The sequence below is a fragment of the Crocodylus siamensis genome, chromosome 3, assembly GCF_052110815.1.
Source record: "Crocodylus siamensis isolate JL-2025a chromosome 3, ASM5211081v1, whole genome shotgun sequence".
Lineage (NCBI taxonomy): Eukaryota > Metazoa > Chordata > Crocodylia > Crocodylidae > Crocodylus > Crocodylus siamensis.
Window position 1 is genome coordinate 246,598,790 of NC_143397.1, and position 24,588 is coordinate 246,623,377.

At 43.8% G+C, this 24,588-nt stretch overlaps 1 protein-coding gene across 1 annotated transcript in view; it reads right to left on the bottom strand.

Moving 5' to 3' along the window:
- Positions 1–24,588, bottom strand: part of DNAAF11 (dynein axonemal assembly factor 11) — a 76,250-nt gene that overhangs the window by 26,297 nt on the left and 25,365 nt on the right. Inside the window, exons 4-10 of the mRNA XM_090037372.1 lie at positions 21,389–21,561; positions 16,770–16,993; positions 13,136–13,327; positions 9,527–9,604; positions 4,621–4,686; positions 3,247–3,316; positions 1,674–1,769 (exon numbers count right to left, since the gene is read on the bottom strand). Of these exons, the coding sequence (XP_089893498.1) occupies positions 1,674–1,769; positions 3,247–3,316; positions 4,621–4,686; positions 9,527–9,604; positions 13,136–13,327; positions 16,770–16,993; positions 21,389–21,561 (899 nt within the window). The remainder of the gene's footprint in view (positions 1–1,673; positions 1,770–3,246; positions 3,317–4,620; positions 4,687–9,526; positions 9,605–13,135; positions 13,328–16,769; positions 16,994–21,388; positions 21,562–24,588) is intronic.

Here is a 24,588-nt window from a genome sequence, read left to right on the forward strand (position 1 = left end):
CACCTCCATGCAAGAGGTGCAGCACTGGATGGTAAGCAATTACCCCCCTGCCCCACAGCCCCGAGTTTGGCCTGCCACCCCGCTAGCCCCAAGCCAGGGGTGCCAGAGACAAGAAGCCTCCCTCTGGCAGAGCTTTTGCCTGGTGACCCTGTGGCTGTTTCCAGTTTCCCTGCCTGCGAGACTGGATATTCAGGTAAGGGCCCTGCTGGCCCAGGGTCAGGGATTCCTGTTGGGGGAAAGTGGGCGGGAGTGTGGGGAGCTGCACGCTATGGGGCCAGGTGAGGCTGGCCCTGTACCCTGCCATCATGTGCACCTGGGAACTTGGACGAGAGCACAGGAGCTATGCACTATGGGGACAGGTAGGGCTAGGCCCATATGCTGCCATCATGTGCAGCTGGGGACTGGGGTGGGAGTGCTATGGGGCTGGGTGGGGTTGGACCCGCACCCTGACACTATGTGCAGCTGGGGACTTGGGTGGCAGCTGAGTGTTATGGGGCTGTACATTTGACCCCACATGCTGCTGCCACCTGTGACTGGGGACTGGGGTGGGAGTGCAGGAGCTGTGCACTATAAGGCCGGGCAAGGCTGGCCCCACTTGCTGTCACTACATACATATGCAGGGACTCATACACCCCAAGGACTCCGAGGACCCCCTCCCCACACCCCCCTACCCTCTCACGCAACCCCCCTCACCATACTCCCACACACTCATACCCTCCCACAGCCCCACCCCAACCACATACCCTACACACCCCACCCACCATACCCACACTGCACGCACACACCCCACAGACATTTCCCCACTCCCCAGCCACACTCCCACATACACCCCCTTCCCCCCCACACAATATACAAGAGTTAGACTATTTTGAGCTATTATCCAATCACCTCTAGATACACTAGACAAACACGCATACATCAGGGAAAACCATTTTTTAAAATAAAATTAAAATAAATTATAGTAGATGTTTTATTTTTTTTTAATTTATTTGGGGTTTTTTTCCTGATTTTTCAAGATGGCAAGCCCCCTCCCAAATGGACTACTTCTGGGGCAAGGGGAGGGACTTCCAGTGGCAAAGGTCAGGCATTAGGGGGCGGGACTTCCAGTCCCAAAATGGTAACAAGGGGTGGGGCTACTCTCACTGCCCTCAACAGCTCACCAAAACTCATTAAGTGGCTCTCCAGATGAAATAATTGCATGTCCCTGGTCTAGTGCTTCACTGGCCCTACATTTCAGCTGCTCTAACTTAAGCTCAAAGATGCGGAGTAGGTAACTTTAACCCACATTACTGCTTCTTACCTGTTCTGTCCTTCAACTAGACTATTTGAGCCATAATGTATCTACATAAATACATGCATCATACATATATTCTGAAGTATTTATCTCTTTTTGCACATGTAATTTTAAAGTCATTTTCAACACTCTGGTTCTCGCATGGTACTACAATACTGCATTTCACAAAATATTTATATCTGAAATAAATCTGGCTTTGTTGAAAAAGAAAATACATTCAAGCAGCTCTTGTAAAATTAATATATGTAAGACTTGGTTTTAAAAGATGAAAGCCCTTAAATGCTGACCTGAAATCCATGAGTGAGCACAACGTTTCAGTGCGATTCATAGCCCATTTTATAGACCCTTTATCTGTTGCCTGTCTAAAGACTTTACATACCTTTGGCATATTGATAACTAAATGCCCAGTTGTTTGTGATCTCTTTGCAGAGCTACTATCTGGTTTCACTTCTACTGGAAGCACAAGTTGAAATGGCTTTTAAAAGAAAAGAAAAAGAGGCTAGACTAAATCATATTAAAACATTTTTTTTAACCCAGAGAGAACACATACAGGAATATGACTAACATACATCATGTCAGAAAGCATAGGCCTAAATCCTCTCATTTTATATATAGTAATACTAATCCTAATAAATGATTTACATGTTAAACAGCCTTCAAAAGTAGAGTAGACATATATTCCTTATTTGCTATCACTGGAAAAAGTAACATTTCTAAAGAAGGCTTTAAAAGGATGCTAGAGTTGTATTAGGAATGAAATGAGAAAGATTAGCTCTACTCTAGTAATAATTTTGAAACAGTTTGTGCATTTTGAATGTTATAAGCGGGGATTCTGGCATTTTATTTAAACTGAAAATAACTCTGGAATTTTTCAAAAATTTTATCACAATATAACTAATGAAAACCAAAGGAAACAGAAGAGTGGCTAAAATGACTTTCAACAGAATATATCTCTGCCACACTCTGTCCAGTGTAAAAGAGATTCTGGTCTTAATTCTAGTCTCCTTTAGCGCAATGTAAACATTATCTCTTTTTAAAATTTAAATTATTTTGGTGTCAAAAAGATGAGAAAAGAATCAGGCTTTGTATCTCTTCCTGTTTGTAACCTCCACAGTTGATAGGCTGGTCCCGGATAATAGCAGCAAAATAGTAACCAGCTTTTTCTGGGTGGTTACTCACAGCTTAGAACAATACATTTTAAAAAGCTATATGTCTATTTTCTAACTAATAAATCCATTGAACCCTACTCAAATTTATGTAGTGGCATTTTGTTAGGGCATTTTTTTTTCATATCAAGTTACAATCCACTGATGCAACTACTGTCCGCTGATATCAGCAGAAAGTTTGATTAACGTAACTGGACACTGAATCAGCCTCTCAGGCCACGTCCAAACTAGCGTGGACACTTGGTTTCGCGGGGACACCTAGCAGCAGCACACCTTGTTCTGCTGTTAGTTCTCCCCGGGGAACACCTGCGCAGCTCACCCTCTGGCATGGGGCAGGTTACACTGGGTGGGGTAGGGAGGCTGGAGCCAGCAGCTGTACTGGCAGCCTTACTTGGGGTCCTGGGGGGCAGAGAAGCTCCAGCTGCATGACTCTGGCTGGCTAGGCTCTGGTTTTGGGTGGTACATGCTGCCTCCATGTGTTCTGTCCCACTTTTTTTCTGCACAGGTTTTTTTGACCCTGGGATCTCCCTAGGGTCAACCCCACCCCACCCCACCCCGCCATGCTGCAAGACAGTGCGGGAAATGTCTGAGTGCTGCAGACAGGTCACGCTTGTCTGGATGCCAAATGCTTCATAGCTATGCTCGTCTGGATGCTTTCTTCTACTGATTTTGATGGGAGAAAGTTTGGGACTTAACATATCCAGAAGCTAGCAATGAGAATGTATAATTGTCAATGTAGAAAAGGGAATTGTTAATTGCAAATTAAAGTAACAAGAGAATACTGACCTTGCCCTTCACCATAACTCGGATATAAGTTGGCTGAACATCAACGTCAATAAGAGAAGTGTCCATATGCCTGCAGAATGAAATAACGCATTTAGTTTACATTAATTACCTTATGCTATATCGGGGGCAGGAAAACACAGTCAAGACTACAAAACCCATTCTTGATGATTTTCCAACTTGTAAAAATGCAGTTTGTTTTATTGTAACTAATGTAATTAAGCTATATAAAATAAGTACAGATTTTAAGCTCTTTGGGACAAGAATATCTTCTTGTATGCTTGTATAGGACGCCTAGCAAAATGTAGCCCAAAATATGTTTAGAGTGTTGGATTGCTACTCTGATACAAACACTAACTATTAATACTGAGAATTAGAAATCCTAATGCCAAGTAGGCAGTTTTTTTTCTATTTGTCTAGCTTTCATTCCTGTTTCTTGCTCACTATTGAATGTTGGTCGTTTTTAACTTAATATCGTCTATCTTGCCACTTTCCTTTCTAAAAGCTTAATTGGTAAGTTTGCAATATGAATTCTTTTTGCACTGAGTCTGCAGGAAATCAATGAACAGAAATAACTTCCACCAATGCTAGTGTCAGCATTTTCACATTTCAGTAATGTTGAATAATGCTTGCAAGCTGTACAGAATCCCCCTTGATTAACAACTCCTACACACTGAGTGATCCATCCACTATTGTTCTTTACACCCCGCCCTGAAGGCACAGCTCAGCTGTTTCACCATTTTTCTTCTATGAGACCTTCTTTACCTCTTACATGGTTTTTTTCAAATTTTGTGAAGACTGCTTTCCTCAGTGAAGAGCATATAATACAACTTGCCAGATATCAAATCTTACTCCAATCCAAAGTAGCATTTCCACAACTTAAATATATCATTTTTCATAACTCAGTGACACTGGAATATACCTGTTTTGTGGCAAGATAGCTTGCCATAAGTGTAAATGAAAAATATCTTCCAATAAAGAGCACTTTCTGATTATTTAACTACCAGTAATATCTGTTCAAGCTTTTTTCTACCAAAATTCAATCAATTAGGGAGGGGAAGGAGCATGAATACAAGATAAAGAGAATGGGTCCTCTTTACTTCCTATGTAGAAGGGAGACTAGGGATTTTGTGTCCTGCTACTAAGTCACTGCTGAGGGAAACCATTATGAAGAGTCCAGCAAGAAGCATTGTCTGTGAGGCCCCAAATCCCAACCACAGATTTGAGAGTAGATTTCATTTCTTTCCCCGCCCTCTGTTCCCTTCACAAAATCCTAGCGTGTAGGGAAGGGTTAATGTGTAATACTATGTATTGGAATTTGGCAGCAACAAGAAATACCCTCAGATAACAGAGGATAAAATAGGTAATCATGCCAACCTGTAAACAGCAAGATCTAGGATGAATTGGTTGTTTTCTTCATCATCTTTCAAAGAGAAATGAAGCCTAGGAAGACAAGAAACACCTTCAGCATAAATAAAATTGGTTTGAGCAGGGAGCGAATCAACTGCTGGCATTTTTTAGATTAATATAAACATCATTTAGACAATGTCATGTGCTCTTTTTAGAAACATCTGCAACTTAACTACACAAACATGCACACCTGATGTTGGAACCAGGTTCTGTTTTACTTTTCTTTTCATTTGTTCTTTTTTTACCGAAAACATAATTGAAAGTACAGTGCAAGGTCAGGTCCTTTCTAATTCAACTGTCGATGCAGGAAGAGAGACATCTGCTGGTGAAAACTTTTGTAGATTAGACGATGTGGCTGTATCCAGTACACTCACATACCTGCATTACGTATGTCTAGAGCAGAGCTTGATTTTCATATATTTTTTCAGATATCATCATCTCTAACAGCTGCACAAAGTTAGTTACAAATAAGGAACAGAAAATTATACTAGCTAACAGAAAATCCCCCTTGCTTGTGATCTGTTAATTTCCTCTGATTTTGAGTGATTATTAAAGCTGTGACAGAACCTCGGATGTTCAGAAAGAGGAAAGTACAATGAATAATATTAATAATAGTAACGTTTATGGAATTTTTCCTTTTCTAAAAACATCTGGAAGACCTTCTCTTTTCCATTGCAAAAACTTCCAAATGATGGAATAGAGGAAGCCCCTAAATAAAAGCCACTGCTGAGTGAGATACTGTCATAAATATAGAGTGATTTCATGATACAGCCTGATTCCCTTGACCTAATACAGTTCATGGCCATCAAAAATTCTCAGATGTCCTGGGTTTCAGATATGTCACATTTTTATAGATGAGTCTCAAGTATACAAAATGTAGCAATAAGTATTATTCTTTATTTTGTAGCCCTCTCTATTCTAATACAGCCAGACTGCAGAGATTTTTGCATCAGTGAGCAGTCTGCATCAGGATGCATTTGACAGGAAGGTGACAGATAGGATAATATAGACAAATGTCATTGCCAAATCTCACGTGCTCATGGAAAAAGAGGCATGAAGATGTTTCTGGGGCTCTTTTCTGAAAGGCAGAATTCCCCTGTATGTGTAGCATTGTGGGGCGGGGGAGAGAGAAGAATGTTCTCTTGGTGGCAACCTAACTAGCAGTTAGCAAAGAAACAGCTTTTTAATGAAGAATGTAGACATGGTTGATCCTCCAAGAGCAATTTGAGGAAAGTCCGACTCTGCTTTAACAGGCTTCTACAATGAAGAATCCATTCTGGAAGACACAACTCTTCCCCAAATGGCGCGCTCTGTGTGTCTTTCCTATGCATCGCGAGAGATGCACAGTGATAGCCCACTGCATATTCCATGTAATGAGGAGATACAAGCTTCTTGTGTACATTCAACAAATCTGCACAAATGCTTATCACAATCTGGCCATATGTCAACCCAGCAAGTGAATTCCAATGAAGAAGACCTAGATCACTATTATACAGGTGAACCTGAGGGTTTAGGAACTAGTTAGGGGTTGATATATAGCCACAAGACCACTGAGGCACTGCAACTCTTTGGTAAGGCCTTTAATTCAAAGAGTAGCACTTATCCAAGTCTAGGATTGCTGATGACTGAGCTCTAGCTGAGCGGAGAAGCAGCATCGTTTGAAATAAAAGCCACAAAAAACAGCTAGACCTCTTGTTTCATAGTTGGTAGGGTTAGAAGGGACCTAAGCAGGTCATCAAGTCTGACCCCCTGCCATGGCAGGTAAGAGCACTGGGGTCAAACAACCCCGGCAAAGTGAATGTCTATCCTCCTTTTGAAGATCCCCGGGATAGGAGCAAGCACCACTTCCCTAGGAAGTTGGTTCTAGCTCCTAGCCGCCCAGACAGTGAATTAGCGCCTCCTGATGTACAGCCTGAATCTACTCTCAGTCAGCTTATGGCCGTTATTCCTTGTAACTCCCGGTAGTGTTTGGGGAAACAGGGACTCTTCCATTGCTTGCTGGTCTCCCTTGGCAAGTTTGTAGGTGGCCACCAGATCCCCTCTCAGCCTTCTCTTGTGGAGGCTGAACAGGTTCAGGTCCCGTAGCCTGTCCTCATAGGGCCTGCCCTGCTGCCCCTGATCATGCGAGTGGCCTCCTCTGGACCCTCTCCATGTTGTCCACATCCCTCCTGAAGTGCGGCGCCCAGAACTGGATGCAGTACTCCAGCTGCGGCCTGACCAGTGCCACATAGAGGGGGAGGATCACCTCCTCGGACCATGCATCTATGGATGAATGACAAGGTGCAGTTTCATAGTTTCATAGTAGCTAGAGTCGGAAGGGACCTAGGTAGATCATCTAGTCCGACCCCCTGCCTTAGCAGGAAAGAGCACTGGGGTCAGATGACCCCGGCAAGGTGCTCATCTAACTTCCTTTTAAAAATCCCCAGGCTAGGAGCCTGCACCACTTCCCCTGGAAGCTGGTTCCAGGCCCTAGCCACCCTGACTGTGAAGTAGCGCCTCCTAATATCTAATCTAAACTTACCCTCCGCCAGTTTGTGACCGTTATTCCTGGTCACTCCTGGCAGCGCACGGGGGAACAGGGACTCCCCCAATACCTGCTGATCCCCCCTGACCAGTTTGTAGCAGGCCACAAGGTCCCCCCTTAGCCTTCTCTTGTGGAGGCTAAACAGGTTCAGGTCCCGTAGCCTCTCCTCATAAGGCCTGCCCTGCTGACCCCTGATCATACGAGTGGCCCTCCTCTGAACTCTTTCCATATTGTCCACGTCCCTCTTGAAGTGTGGCGCCCAGAACTGGACGCAGTACTCCAGCTGCGGCCTGACCAGTGCCGCATAGAGGGGGAGGATCACCTCCCTGGACCTGCTCGAGATGCATCTGTGGATGCATGACAGGGTACGATTGGCCTTCCTGACTGCGCCCCCACATTGGCAGCCTGTGTTCATTTTGGAATCAATGACTCCAAGATCCTTTTCTGCCTCTGCACTGAAGAGAAGGGAGTTTCCCAGGAGGAATACCTTGCACTTGTCCATATTGAAACCCATCCTGTTCTCATCTGCCCACCTCTGTAACCTGTCCAGATCTAGTTGTAGCCTGTCCCTCTCTTCTAGTGTGCTCACTTCTCCACACATCTTAGTGTCATGTGCAAACTTGAACAAGGTGCTTTTCAACCCCTTCTCCAAGTCGCCGATGAAGATATTGAACAGTGCGGGCCCGAGGACCAAATCCTGGGGAACCCAATTGCCCACATCCCTCCAGGTCGAAAATAACCCATCCACCACCACTCTCTGGGTGCAGCCCTCCAGCCAATTGGTGACCCATCTGACTTTGTAGGTGTCGACACCACAGCTGCCTAATTTTTTAATGAGGATGGGGTGAGAGAGTGTTGAAGGCCTTCCTAAAGTCCAGAAAGACTATGTCCACTGCGACACCTGAGTCCAGGGCTTTTGTGACCTGGTCGTAGAAGGCCACCAGGTTGGTCTGCCTTTAATGAACCCATGTTGGTTGCCTCTAAGCATAATCTCCCCTGCTGTTCCCTCCCAGATGTGCTCCTGGATAATTTTCTCAAAGAGCTTCCCCAGGGCTGAGGTAAGACTAATGGGCCTATAATTTCCTGGGTCCTCTTTCCTCCCTTTTTTGAAGATGGGAACCACATTGGCCCTTTTCCAGTCCTCTGGCACCTTGCCAGAGCACCATGAGTGCTCGTAAAGCTGTGCCAGGGGTCCCGCAATGACCTCTGCCAGTTCCCTCAGCACCCTGGGGTGGAAATAGTCGGGACCTGCTGACCTGAACACATCTAGTCCCTCCAAAAGTTCCCTGACTAGGTCCTCACTGACCCTGGGCCTGGCTGCACCTCCCCTGGGTCCATCCAGATTCCCAGTGCGGGGAGATATCTCTGTCCCTGCTCAGAAAAATGAAAGAAAAACATCTGTTAAAGAGATTAGCTTTGTTGCCTGGTGCTACCACCAGAATAACCAAGCATGTCCTGCAGAGGCCCCACGTTACTTGGTACCTTCTTTTTACTCCCTATGTATTTAAAAAAGGACTTCTTGCTATCTTTGATCCAGGTTGCTAGTCCCAGTTCCATCTCCACCTTAGCCTTCCTAACAGCCCCCCTACAATCTTGAGCAATGGAAGTATACTCCTCCTTGGTGAGGCCCCCTCCCTCACCAAGTTATTTACTTAGCAATCTGCTGCAAATGAAGTGTGCTGCTTATATCCTTGGGAACTCTTTGTAAGACGTTTCAGTATCATATAGTGACTGTGTCATCAATAAAACCAAAATGATTTTCTCTGAGCTTCACTCCCTCCCTTGCTATAGACCACAATTCCCATTTGGTCAAAGAAAAGGAACACTGCAACAGAAGTCCATTACAGCCTCAGTCCAGATCTGCCAGGTTTCCATACCATCTACCAGTTAATGCAATGATCTCAACCAGAAACTTTAGTTAGACATACTCTTTGCATTTAAAGTGGCTGTTAATGCACAGTTATTTTCAAGTGGTCAAATTTCAATTAATTCTTTTCTACTACCAGAGATCTGCCCCGTGGAAGATAATCCATTTCTTAGAAAGGAAAATAGTAACATATCTGATGTCTTTAATGGAAAAATTAGTTCTTCAGATGTCAAAGAACAAGTTACTAAATAACATACCCTTCAGCACTTTTTGAACTAATTGAGATTTCTTTAGTTCCCTAGCTTCAGGATATAGCTATGGTTAACTCTCCAGCCTCAGTAGGAACAGAATGCTTCACAGGATTTTAAAATGTGACAAATACAGTATTAATGAGTTATCATATATCTCCAGTTACATGGTCAAGTATATTATAAAAAGGAAATCACTATTTTAATTATTCAGAGTTGTTTTTTCTCACATACTTTGGTTCATTTATATTCAGAACTTTTCCTTCTGTGGTGATCAAAGTCCTAGGTGGCTTTTCTTTCTTCTTGTGTCCCCTAAAAGAAAAAGAAAGAAACAAAAGAAAGGATTTCTTCCCATTGTTTACATTCTGATTCTTTTTGTGAAGCTGAGAAAAAAATGACATAAATTTGCACAAGGTGAACCTCTTATTTTAAGAAGGAAAGTTATTTTATTAACATCACAGGTTATGCATTGCATCTTTTGCACTGAAAAAGCATGATTACTGTCACCTGCATAAAAGTGAGCAAATTATTCATGATAAGGACTTTGTTCATTGATTCTTATTCTCTTTTCCCAGAATATACAAGAGCAAATTGCAACTTCTTAAAATGCATCTGATAAATCTATTTTATTAATTAATTGATCTCTAATATTTTAAGTGGGAAGCATGTTGCTAGTGGTAACTGGTCACATAAATTAGGTATTGTCAATAGTTGGATGACTACGTAAGTATTTTTGCCACAAATGTTTGTTCAAATTCATTTGAAATGTATCTTCAAATATTTTGGCATGAAGTTCTGAAATGTATTCAGAAAATTTTTCAAAAGCAAAATTTTCTGCTAGGCAAAAGACTTGGCTGGTCAACATTTTGCAGTAAGCACCACAAAAGGGAGGATGCATGGCCAAAGCGAATACTGGTAAACATTTAACAAATTATTTTGATTTATTTATTTGCTGAATTTTGCTTTACTCCTCCAAGAGCTGTCATATGCCTGACTAATAAAATTAGGCTTTCAGACACCTTTCCACACTAAAGTATCAGCAGTGAAACTGCAGGGCACCTTTAGATAAGTGCAAGATACAAATCCCCTTGGTGTTTTAGGCCACATCAACATAATCTAGAAGTACTCAGATATCTAGAATTGTTAGTGTGCTTGATGGTAGCATCAGAGTGATGCTGTAGCTGCAATGGTCCAGGAAATATGCAAGAGGCAGGGATTTTTGTGGGTGATATCTTTTAATTGGACCAACTACATAGCTGGGATAGAATTCTCCAGGTGACCTGAAGTAGAATGCACAGCATTCAAAATACAACCGTATAATTGAGCCGATAAAAGGTATCATTCACAAAAATCCTTGTCTCTCAGTTTTCTTGATAACATATTTTTGTTGTGTTCAGCTAGAAATTTTAGTAATATTAGATGGAAAGGATTTACATTTCTCTCATGGGAGAAATAGATCTAATTCTAGGCCTTCTTAAAATGCATTAGGTTGACAATGTCCTTGGAGGCTTTTAAGATCCAGCTCTACAAAGCCTTAGCTGGGAGATTTAGTTGGGGATGGTCCTGCCTTTGGGCAGGGGGGTAGACTAGATGACCTCCTGAGTCTCTTCCAACCATAATTTTCTACAATTCTGTGACACTGGGATTGGAAGAACACATGGACGGATATTACAGTTGCTATTGGAATGATCAGATGATAATAATTTATGTTTGCATCACACCTTTCACCCAGAACAAAAGAATGTGTAATTACAAACAGATTTAGATGTTAGAGATGAGTTGGATTTGTTTATGGGGACCTATAGTGGACTTTGGTGGGGGGTCTACATGTAGCAGGTGATGTTCCTAGCTATCAAATTTGCCTGTTGTAGTTTTCGGCCTCACTAACCTCCTGTCTCTAGCCTGCCATGCCTTGAGGGTAATAGTATAACCTTGACAAGCTGATTCTACAGGCCAGAATAACTACTTTAGTACCTTCTCTCTTGACCCAGTCCTTGGGGCTTCTCCATCCCCAGGCTCAGTCCCCAGGGCTTCTCTCTAGCACAGGCAACCCCCGCTTAGTGCTCTTAATTAGTTCTGGAAAAAATGAGTGCTAAGCAAAACAGTGTTAAGCAAAACCCATTTCCCCATAGGATTTAATGTGTCTCTCTGCCCTTCTCTAGAGTGTGCTTCTTCTTTAACAGAGTCCTTAGGGCTCCTCTGCTTTATCAACACCATTTGCAGTTCTACAGACCCTAAACTTGACCTCTTAGCCCTCCATGTCCCTTAGGGACTATAATCATGGCCTCCAGTAGCCCCCATAGCAACATCCATGCCTCACAGGTCTTACTCTGTTTCCTTCCCCTGGCCCTCTGGCAGTATACTGGCTTCAGTCCACTGAGTCCTTGACTCTTGCGGGGCTGCTATATCTAATCTCCAAGTTCTTAGCTTGGCCCCATACAACCTACCAGGCCCCAGACCTTTGCAAAGCTCTACCCTGACCTCAGCCCTTTATAATGTGGCATATTTCCCAAGCACTCACTCCATCCACGGGCTCAATCTGCCCCTGTAGCCACACTCGAACCTCCAGTCAAAACAGAAACAGAAATACAAACAAACTGCTTCAGAATACAACTCAAACCCTATCTCAAATCTCTGTATTGCTGCAAGCCCACCCCCTACCAACTGATTGTTCTCCAGCCTCCAGGGCACCCTCTTGGTCTAACGCCTCTTTTTGCAGCCTGTGTTTTCAGTAATTCCTTTTTCTGCAAAGATCAGGGCCAGACTGCCTGCTCTGGCAGAACCAGTTTATACACCCTTCGCCCCACCCCTTCTGGTCAGGTGCCTCCCTGAACAACTGTAGATGTGTCTTCCCAGCTCAATGGACAGCCAGCCCTCATCTGCTGCTGTCTAAGAGCTTGCATATTCCAAGGGTTGCTTTGAGTTTAAAAGGGGTGTACCTTGAGTCTAAAAAGGCTGAGAACCACTGTAACCACTGTAAGGCTAGCATGGGCCTTAAGAGACCTGTAATTGGGTGAATCTATATTCAGACGCCTAAAAGTAGATAACTTCTAGAACCTGAGTCCCCCAAAATCCCTTTCAAGTTAATAGGAGCTGCATTTCTTTGGAACATTAAAAAACTGGGACATTTCATATTTAGGCACCTACACAGGAATTCAGCTCTGAGTACCCAGATATGAAAATTTTGATCTGCTGCTAAACAAAATCTAGTGAAATATCTGGCTAGATTATTATTAATCTGGAGTTCCAGTGGCATTCAAAATCCTTGAAGACTTTACAGGAATAATATATCTTAAGACATAGTCTCCTAACAAAAGAGCATATGTAATATGCAGGTTTTTGTTACTCAAGGACAAGCTTCCTTAATGAAATGCAAGTAGAGTATAGCAAGTTATACAGACAAGTGCTGCTTCTGCAAAAAATTCATAGAACAGCCTTGGGGGCATTTGTGTAATGTCACATACCCTCATGGTAAATGCTTTTAACAGTACAAATATACATTCAGCTGCAACAAACGTATTAAATGAGAGGTCAATGAACCTTTTAAAACATACAAAATGGGGTTGAATAAAGAAGAAAACAATTATATTTAAAAAAAAATCTATTTTGAGAGAAGCAGAGTAAAAGGTATTCTTAGGTATCCAAAGAAAGAAAGCAAAGTGCACTATTCATAAGAGTGTTTGGTTAGATTTTTACAAAAATGTTTTCAAAGGAACAAATGGGAATTATGTACCTCCTTCTCACTGACTTACAGCGTGGGGGAAAGGTGCCTAACTCATCTTTATGCCTTTAGAAATCTCCTCCTTAAATCAATGTAGAGAATATGTAAAACCCAACAGATACCTTAGATCTTCTTTAGCTCTACGTTTTTCTTCAATATATCTGTGAGTTTCTAATCTTGACTCCGGAGTATATGGTGTGGGCTCTTCCCAAAATGCTCTGTCCTCTTCATTGTCTTCATCTGCTCCCCATTGCTGATACTCATTTTCTTCTTCTGTGTGCTGCTGGTTTTCTTTGTCCTGTAGAGGGTCTGGCCTAGAAAAGATTACATAGAGAGGCATGTCATGAAACAGGGAGAGTAGCAGTGATGGATTACTGCAACAAAACTGTCTTTAAGTAACTTTATATAGTTATATATTAATTGCCACAATTGGGCTACCTGAGAAACCTGAGAGACTTAAGTAGCTTACCTTACTCTTTTCTTAATGTTTTATTTACATTTCTTGTTTATATTTGAAGTTGGTGGACTCCCAAAACTGCAGTACTTGATCCAATTTTGTCATTTTGATTCTTTAAAGTCTAGCCATAAATTAGTTAAGTTATGGCAAATTTATGGCAGACCAACATGACATTACTGATTTCCTAATCTAGCCTTAATCTTACATTAGATCTTTAGATTCTCTTCAAATCTTCTGCCCAGATACTGGGTAAATTAAATACATGGCTGATAGCTCTAAGCGCTCTGTTTTGCATTAGTAATTAATTGGTTGCAGTTTATTTACTGATTTCTTGGACTAGAATCAATGACTCAGCCTGAATCAAATCAATCTTCTAATATTAATCCATCAGATATAAATTTGGGTGACATTGTAACAAAGATGACGTTGGAGAAAATCAAATACTAAAACAGAGTAGCTCAAAGGACAGAAATAGTGCTGGGAATGTCTGTTAGTTATGTAAATTCTAAGCCAAAATGTGTCTCTTTAGATCGAGCAAGTAGTGGTCAGTCACAAACCACCACTGAGTGACCTCATACAACCTGGGGAGCAGACACAGCCTACTAATGTTAGGTGAGGAGCAACACCTCAGTCTTTGAACTTTGGGATGGAATCCAGAACCAAAAGGGTAGTGCCTAAATTTTCATGGTGAGAGCAAAGTTCCCCAGAACAGCATCCAAAATAGCCACTTTATTACATTGCAAGCTGCTTAGTCAGCTAGACAATGGAGAAATACTAAGGATAGGCTCTTAACAGGCAAAATTTAAGAACATTCTCAGGGCTGCACAGAGGTATCTCTGTCCATTTGGAGTATACAGCTCGGAGCTGTTTCTTGAGGAGAGGCACCTAGAGCCTTTCTTGGAAAGAAATGAGCATGGATCACTCTTCTCAGGAAGGGAGATCCGATGCCCCACTTTTACTAGACGACAAAACAGTCTAGTTCAGTGGGCAGCGGTCTAGGGTCTGCAGGCAAGCACTGGCCCATGAAAGACTTCAGTCAGCCCTCCAAGCATATCTGCAGGAAAATGTGTCATCTAGTGCAGCGTTTCTGAACCCATTGGTCATGATCCAAAATTGGATCACAGGAATATATAAAAGGGTTGTGAACAAACTTAAAAAGAGGATCAATAAACTTTAAAAATGGACTCTCTTTTAAAGATGAAAAACATGGGAAACCATGGCTCTTCTCTTGCAGGCTGGCAGAGTTCAAACCTGCAAAGGGCTGCCCGGGCCCGTCCCCCCACCCCACACCCAGCCCCTGCCCCTGCCCCACATATTGGAGAGCTGGGGCCTGGGGGTGGGGGGAAGCAGGTCGGGAATGAGGGGCACTGGGTCCAGACTGGCGATTGATGTTAACAAATGGGTCCTGGTACAAAAGAGATTGAGAACCACTGATCTAGTGATTCCTTCCATCGATAGCCACTTCCAGCCTGCTGCCCCTGGCATAAAGAAGACCAAGCTGTGTTAATTCAGTCAATCGTTATCAAAAAGTTGATGACCCTTAGTCTAGTTAGTGAAGTACTTGCCCAGAACATGGGAGACAAGTTCAATTCTCTTCTTTGTCTAAGCTAAAGTGAAGCAAACCCACATTTCCCATCTCCAAGGAGAGTATCCTAACAGTTAAGCTCCTGCTTTAACTATTAGCTAAAAGGGAGATACCACCACCACTTTCTCCTGTGTCTGTGTTTTCAAGGACAGTGGTGGTTGCCCCTGAATTTTATAGAGTCCAATCCTGTGGATGTGTGCTATGTGCTTTGGGAACAACTGGATTAAGCCCCAAGGACTTGGGCAGAGGAATGCCTAGTCTCTGGACTAGATAGGAGCATATCCAGAGGCAGAATTTCAGGAACCTAAAGGATTGTCAAAACTGCATGGCTATGAAGTTTAGCCAGCTTCAGGATTAGACAGCAGCTGCATGGAGGTTGTCACAATCATAGCTTTGCACATAGGTATCAGGGGTGTACGAAGTGGGCCCTGTTTGATTTGGATTCAACCTGAATCAGGGACAGCGATTTGATTACTTGATTTGGATCACTGTCTCTGATTCGATTTGGCCAAATCCGAAGATTTGATGGTGATTTGGACATAGACACAGCTTTAAAAGTTTTTTCTAGATCCCTCAAGGTACCAGGCAAGGCTCGTGTATGCTGTGATGTTGGGGCACATGGAGCATCCCATAAGAGTGGAGGGGGGCCCTCCATGTGCTCAGCAGCGAACCTGAAAGCAGACTGAAAGTACTTCTGGTCCACTTCCAGGTCTGCCAGACAGCACACCGGGGGGGCTTCCCTGAGCCCCCCCCAGCTTGGCAATCAGCCGCAGGGGGACCTTGGGTGCTCCCCCCAGACCTAGGAGGTACCAGTCACTGAGCCGGGTGGGGGTCGGTACTGTGTGCTTCCCGGCACACCCAGAAGTAGGCTGGAAGTGCTTCTGGATGACTTTCCGGGTCTACTGCCAAGCAGACTGGGGAGCCCGCCGCACTTCTGTGGGACACTCTATGCACCCCAGCATCGCAGCACTCACGAGCCCCTGGTACCTAGAGGTATGTAGAAAAAACATCTACAGCTGTCTCTATGTCCAAATCTCCAAATCTTTCAGAAGCAATTTGGAGGGTTCTGATTCGATTCAGAGAGATTAAAGGGTCCTCTGATTCAATCTGAATTCAGAGATTCAGCCACCAAATTGAGCCAAATCAAATAAGGGACCGAAGCTTTGCACAAGCCTGATAGACATCTGAATTCTACATTAAGTCCCATGTGAAGCATCTGAGACCTTTTTTTAAGAACTGACCCTAAGCCATTATACTCTAAAAGAATTATGGCCGTGTAAGAGGTGAACACTGAAGCTTTGATTTGATTACAACTTATGAGCCTGAAGTTCCCCAGTGTTGTCTCCATGGGACTTGGACCCAACGTTACTGTTCAGAACCAAAATGAATGGCAACTAAACTGGAAACATCCATTTATGAAATGCTCTCGTTCTAAAGAAGCTTTCCACCCCATTGACGGAGACAATACAGAAAGAGTTTTCTAATGCTATCACAAACTGAAACAGAAATTCAAGGCGGGAATTTCAAAATGTTGCTCTCCAGTTTTCATGTCCATGTATAAAGAGAATAGATTATTGGAAGTAAGATCAGTAGTGAAGATAAATCTACGTGATTTTAAAAGGGGCATATAAAAATGTGTCAAGTAACTGATATATCTAGAAAAAATTCCTAATTATCTAAGAGGAAAGAAGTGGACAGTTGTTAGCTCACATACATGGTGTTGTCAATGTCTGTGTACCAGCATCTATCAAATCCAGGGTTAGGTTTGTCTTTTTTTTTCTTCTGCTTCTCTTGCATTTTTTGTACAACCTCTTCTTTTTCTCTGGCTCTTTTCAGGCAGTAAGCCTGTTCCTGCTCTCTGATTTTCTTCTTTATTTCGGCATAGTTCTGCAATGCCTGAATCCTTTCAGAACGTTCTATTTCTTTACTGTCCAGGTACTTCCCAAAAGAGCAAAAAACAAATTAAAGATGACAAATTTGGCAAAATAACCAAAAATTTTACATACAAATAAAAAGCCACTTAGCACAAGGCTAGTTTTTATTAGAACATCTTTACTAGAAAGTTTAAAATTTGAGACTTTCAATTGCCACTTACCATTGTGTAGTTTACATACATCAGCTATTGCGCCCAAAAGCTTGCTAAGAACTTTTTTCCAGCTACTCAGTTGGTCTAATAAAAGATATCACATCTACCCAAAGAACCATACCTGAAAATAACACACACACTTCTGTAGAGGCTATTATAGCTGAGAGAGGCAGACAGCTTTTTCTTTTTCAGGGCTTGAAGCTGCATTTTAAATTGAGTCAATTCTGTAACAACCAAATCTCTACAGCTGAATTATCACCAGAGAGACAGAAGAGGAACTCAAGTTTTGCATTGTATTGTATTTAAACCTGGATGTGGGTAGGTTCATCTTTCTATACCTAAACTGGGATTTAAGTAGACCACGGACCAAGAGAAGTTCTCTAGTATAATACATTTTTCTGAATAAACTCATTAGTTTATATAACTAGCAAGGAGCCAGGGGAGGGGCACTCTGAAGTGCTTTGGGTTAGAGTACAGGGCAGTCGAGGGGAAAGGGACTTAACGGTGGGAGTCTACTACAGACCTCCCAACCAGGGAGAAGAGCTTGACCAGGAATTCTTGGGTCAGCTCACAGAGGTAGTGAAGGCTAAGGATATGGTTGTCATGGGGGACCTGAATTTCCCAGACATCTGCTGGGAAGAGCAGTCAGCCAGGTCTGAACGCTCCCGCAGGTTCTTGGCCAGAGTGCAGGACCTCCATCTAACCCAGGACGTGGACAGCCCCACCAGGGGGGACGCCTTGTTGGACCTAGTGCTGGCCATGGGTGATGACTTGGTGAGGGGGCTGCGAGTGCTCGACCACCTGGGCGACAGCGATCATCGCCTGCTGGAATTCACCATCCAGCGCAAGGTGGCAAAGGCATGCAGTAAGGCAGCGGCCCTAGATTTTAGGATGGCAAACTTCAACGAGCTAAGGAGGATAGTTGGAGAAGCGCTGAGGTCCCGGGGGGGAGGGGAGCCAGGTGTCCAAGGAGAGTGGTCGCTCCTTAAGGAGACGATCCTCCAAGCCCAAAGGAAGGTAATCCCAATGAGGATCAAAGGGAGCAGGAGAGCACACAAGCCTCTGTGGCTCACCAAAAGTATCCGGGAATGTCTCCTTGCTAAAAAGGAGGCTTATACCCAGTGGAAAGAAGGGGTCATCACCAGGGAGGACTATTCTGTAGTTGCTCGGGGATGTAGGGGGGCAGTTAGGAAGGCCAAGGCAGAGATGGAACTGGGACTAGCTTCCCAGATTAAGGACAGTAAGAAGTCTTTTTTTAAATACATAGGGGGTAAAAAGAAGGTCCCGGGTAATGTGGGGCCCTTGCAGGATGACATGGGTAACTTGGTCGTCACACCAGAGGGCATCTGGAGGGGTTGGACGTATTCAAGTCAGCCGGCCTGGATGATCTCCACTCTAGAGTTCTAAAGGAACTGGCCGAGGTCATTGCAAGTCCCCTGGCACAACTTTACGAGCACTCGTGGTGCTCTGGTGAGGTACCGGAGGACTGGAAGAGGGCCAACGTGGTCCCCATCTTCAAAAAAGGCAGAAAGGAGGACCCGGGAAACTATAGGCCAGTTAGTCTCACCTCGATCCTAGGCAAGCTGTTCGAGAAAATTATGCTGGCACACATCCAGGAGGGGCCAGCAGGAGACTGCATGCTTAGGGGCAACCAACATGGGTTCATCAGTGGAAGGTCCTGTCAGACCAACCTGGTGGCCTTTTACGATCAGATCACCAGATCGTTAGACGCAGGGGTAGCAGTGGATATAATCTTCCAGGACTTCCAGAAGGCTTTTGACACTGTCTCTCACCCTGTTCTCATTAAGAAACTGGGGGGCTGTGGTGTAGACACCCACACAGTCAAATGGGTCGCCAACTGGCTGGAGGGCCGCACCCAGAGGGTGGTGGTGGATGGGTCCTTCTCAACCTGGAGGGACGTGGGCAGTGGGGTTCCGCAGGGCTCGGTCCTCGGGCCCGCACTGTTCAACATCTTCATCAGCGATTTGGATGAGGGGGTAAAAAGCACCCTGTTCAAATTTGATGATGACACTAAGATGTGGGGGGATGTGGGTACATTGGAAGGATGCAACAGGCTACAATCAGACCTCGACAGGTTACAAGGGTGGGTGGACAAGAATAGGATGGGTTTCAACACAGACAAGTGCAAGGTGATGCACCTCGGGAGGAACAACCGGCACCATACCTACAGGTTGGGGAACTCCCCTCTTATCAGCACGGAGGTGGAAAGTGATCTGGGGGTCATCATTGACTCCAAGATGAACATGGGCCGGCAGTGTGGAGAGGCAGTCAGGAAGGCCAACCGCACCTTGGCACGCATCCACAGATGCATCTCGAACAGGTCCAAGGAGCTGATCCTCCCCCTCTATGTGGCACTGGTCAGGTCGCAGCTGGAGTACTGCATCCAATGCTGGGCACCGCACTTCAAGAGGGATGTCAACAGCATGGAGAGGGTCCAGAGGAGGGCCACTCGTATGATCAGGGGACAACAGGGCAGGCCCTATGAGGACAGGCTGTGGGACCTGAACCTGTTCAGCCTCCAAAAGAGAAGGCTGAGGGGGGTCTTGTGGCCTGTTATAAACTGGTCAGGGGGATCAGCAGGCATTGGGGAAGTCACTGTTTCCCCGAGCACCGCCAGAAGTGACCAGGAATAATGGTCACAAGCTGACAGAGGGTAGATTTAGGTTAGATATCAGGAGGCGCTACTTCACGGTCAGGGCGGCTAGGGTCTGGAACCAGCTTCCAAGAGAAGTGGTGCTGGCTCCTACCCTGGGGGTGTTTAAGAGGAGGTTAGATGAACACCTTGTCTGGGGTCATTTGACCCCAGTACTCTTTCCTGCCATGGCAGGGGGTCAGACTAGATGATCTGCTCAGGTCCCTTCCGACCCTACAAACTATGAAACTATATGAGTTACAATGAGAACCCCCCTTTAAATTGGTACTTGAGGTTACATAGATCTGCCTCTATTTAAATTGTCACGTAAAGGAGTGTATCCAAAAAACTCATGTTGTTCCTTACAAGTACTCAGTTTACATGTGTGATATATCCAAAGCCCTTTTACAGTTAAATCCAGGAATATCACTCCTCTTTTTATCACCTTCTACCTGTTACCACTATTTTTATCTTTAAAAGCTGACTTGCATGCAGAATAATGCAAAAAATAGTCACAAAACGTTTATTTCCAACAACTTAAGTGATCTCTGCTGAGCAAATTTACCACTTAACGTCACAACTTTTGAAGGATGTTCCAAAATCCAATCAGTTAGCAGACAACTACCGGCAAAGGAATCTGCCTTGTTAAAGAAATATACATAACAATTCATAACAAGAAAAAATTATATGGTTCTTTTTTGTTGTGAGACAGACTCATCAGGCACCTGGGAATTCTGGTACTATCACAGCCTGAGTGAGGCTTGCCTTGGGCTTAAGTGTCATGTGTATAGTGTATCTTGTAGTTACATCATGGAGCGTATGCGAGGTCTTTCCACATAGTCGGGCACGTGCTTGAGAAACTCTTGAAAAAGGAGACCAAATACAGGAACAAATTACTACAAGGGTCAGAGAGTGGGTGCAGTGCAGGTGTGCTAGTCCCTTCAATTTAGAGCAGTGGCACTACCCTTCATGAAGCTATCAAAACAAGTAAGCATCATGTGGTGTGTGGCTCTGATTATTGTCAACTCTTAATACAGGCTTTTGTCAGTCTCATGTATGATATTACAGTATCAGGGCTTGACTGTCTGCAAATTATAGTCTACTGACTTCAGCAGGCTTTTGCAATTGATTGAAGTTGCTAGTTATTAATCCAGCACCTTTTACTTTCATGACATTCACTTAGAAATCTCCTATGGATTATAGAAAGGTAGTAACCCTACTGCACATTTATCCTCCTCATAGTTAAAATGCTCTAAAAGAAAGAATCAGGACTTGGATCAAAGATCTCCAGTAAAAACAATGTAAAAGTTAACAAATATATTATGGTTGAGACACACCGCAACTCCATTATTAATCATGACTGGTTCTCCTTCAGAGTAGAATTTAATTTCCTATAGACAAGGAGTAAGGCTTTACCACAACCATTATTTTTGTTTTGCATCAGTATATTCAGTCATCAGTGAAGATAAATCGACATGAGTTTAAAAGGTGCAGGTAAAAATATACCTAGTAATTGATAGTCTCTTATCAAAAAAGCTTGCCATACTTTTAGCAACTCAGCTGGATACAAGCACATTAAAAAAAAAACCCATACTTTTAGCTGAGGAAGAGTTGCTACCACAAATTGTCTGTATCCTTCAAACTCAGTGCACGGGTTCCCCATCAGAAAGAGCTCTTTAAGATGCACGTTGTGTTTTAGGACTTCAATACTGGACAGTTCTCCAATGAAATTTGCTGTCAGGTCAAGTTTCTGCAGTTCTTCACATCCTGTTTGGAAAGATGTTATTTACCTTGAATATGATATGCACACATCTACAGCATTTGGGGACAGAACTGTAGTCTGTATTTGTTTTGCACATATGCATACAATACTTTGTTTTTCAGGATTGGATTTGGGAGAATAATTCACAGCAACTAATTGTTATCAGTTCCTAAGTTTGTTGATGGTCATAATGCATGTGAAGTGAGAGAAGTTTTACTAAAAATTCACAACCAACCCAAAAATATACAAAATAGTGCTAGTTAAATTCCTATAAAAATGTTTGGTGGTCTGTTCTTGCACATTCTCTACATTGAGCTGTGTATTGGTGAGTTATAAGACCCACACAGAATTGGGTGCAGAATTCTTAATTGGCTGAATCTGCCCCAACTGGTTAAAATAAGTCACTGCAAGTAATTTTCTTAGGACATGTGCAGATGTTTCTGGGACCCATTCCAGGGGGATGAGAGGGGTGGGGTGGGGTGGTGTCGCAGGGCTCTCAGGCGCTCTGCAACTGGGAGCAGAAGCGGCTCAGGAGAGACCCCTAGTGTTGGGAAGAGGGAAGCACAGCTGCCAGTCATCAGGACTGTGCAGGTGCTGGTTGCCCTAGCAACCGGGGAAACCTAGGGACAGGAAGAGGCGGAGCTTAGCCCTTCTTAAGCCCAAGCAGAAGGCTAGGAGGGCAGTTCCCCTCTGGCTGCCGAGGGAGGAGGAACTCAGCCAGAACAAAGGGGAGAACTCTGATGGCCGGAGTACCCCTGGGCTTTGCTGGGGGTTGATGCATGCTCGCGCTCTCCCTCTCTCTGGTAGGGTGAGATGTATACCCTGACCCAAACAGTCAAGCTGCTATGTTGTGGCTTATGGTTTGTGTTTATTTGTATGGTACCAGAGGACCGGGTGAGGCTGTAGGAGTGAGAGGACGCCTCACAGGAGTGCCCCAGTAATCTGGGGGTTCCTGGTGCCCTGTGGGGCACAGTGAGCGGTGCCGGGTAGGCATAGCTGTTTGCGCCGGTGTGGCACGGTGTTGAGGGGTATTGACCCCAGCCCTGTGGGGTGGCTGCACGGAGAGAAGCCCCAGGAAGGGGCGGGGTGCATTGGCCCAGCTCCAGAGCTAGGAGGCAACAAGGAGTCCCAGAGTTAGGGGGCAGTGAGGAGCCCCAAGAGTGAGAAGGGGCGGTGAGGGCCCCGAGAGTGAGAAGGGGTGGCGAGGAGCCCCAAGGACAAACGAAGGGCCGAGACATAATAACATGGCCCAAGTTAGATCATACAGGCACCATCTGCGAGGCTTGGGCTGCGGTGCAGGGGAGGAAAAGGAGCCACAGGCAGCGCCCCCTGCCATTGGGGTGCACAAAAATGGGCAGCCTCCTGCTAATTCCAATCAACCATCAATTATAAGTAAGATCAAGTCGTGGCAGGCGAGAGTGGGCGGGCGATTGGCCCATTGCAGGAGGATGGAGCCGCGTGTCTGGAGAGGCTCTGAAAGTGGCACTCCTGTTACAGGTGGGCAGGCTTGTGGGTCCAGGGGCAGTTGATGGATCTGCGAGGAGGGTGCCCATCCAGAGCCAGGGCCTCTGCCATCCCAGGGCTGAGCTCTGAATATGTATACATGTTGCTTTAATAGATTTCATAGACATTAGGGATGGAAGGGACCTCAGAAGATCATCGAGTCCAGCCCCCAAACTCCAATTGGGTTAGATCAGGAACAAGTTAGCCTGATTTATGAAGCACACCTCCTTAGGCAAACTAAGATCAGGCCAGCCATTTTTGCCTGATCTAAACTCCCAGAACAAATATACAGTTCACCGTTTATATTGTCCTAACCTAGTTAGGTTCACGTAAGTGTAACATTTACACATACCCTAATTAGAGGAAGAAGCAGCTGTATTTTGTGTACTCTTGTTGAGACGGTCAGGAAAAAAAAAGAAAAACTGCTAATGGCTCTGGCAGGGAACAGACTTCGAAATAGCCTTTGAAGGGACACATGCCAACCCATAGCTTTTTTGAAAATGAATTATTTTAACTTAAGATAATTTCAAGGATAAAACAAACCAAGAAAAATACTGGTCTAATTATGGCAGAGTGACAAGAGTTCTTAGGAGGTCAGAACGAATGGCAGACTTTATGATTTTATACTTCTTTTCTTAGCTGATACTATTTGTATATAGGAGCCATGTAAGTAAAACTGGGTTTCTCTCACAGTTTCTAGACTTCTAAATTAAATATGCATGGCAATTAAAATTGCTAACTTTTAACATTGTGGCATTTCTCCTTGAGTGAGTTAGTCTGAAGGTGCTGCTGAACCTCTGGGGGAAAATAAAAAAGTCATGGATACTAAAATATCTTCACTGTAAACTGAAATTTGGGCCTGTCTAATAAAAATTTCATTGGGATCAGTATAATCACACATTGAAATACAAGAATGAATATCATTGGGAATTTCATATCCCAAATGGGTCATGATGTCTCCACCTGCACTGTATTTCTCAACTATAATAAATAAGAAAAAAATGGTTCTTGTAAGAACTAAAATAGCTAACTAATTTGAATTATGTGTCAGAGGGAGACAAAAAAAGTTTTCAAAACTCCTTTTGCACCAAGACAATCACAATCCTGACAATGCAGGCTCAGTTACTGTGCTCATTATAACCAGATCTGATACTTCTTTGCAGGTCCATTTGGCAAGGATTGTGCATGTGATAGAGCTGAAAGAATAAACAAATAAAATTGATTTATATGGGGATTTAAATTGCTGAATTTTTGCAAGGCTCACTCCCAAAGGTTCTGACTTGCAAGTAAATGACAAATTACAGTAATAAATACTGCAACTTGATAGAGAAGCTTAAAATTTACTGGCATGAAAACATACATAAATTTCTCAATATGTGGCCAAAGGTATAATTTACTCCCTATTTTGCCAGCCTCTGTAGACTTCTGCTAAACCTATTTGAGAAACTTTATTTTGCCATTATCCTTCTCCTAGTTTGTTGATTTTTTTTCTCAGAAGATACAAGCCGAAATCATTACATCGCTAGTTC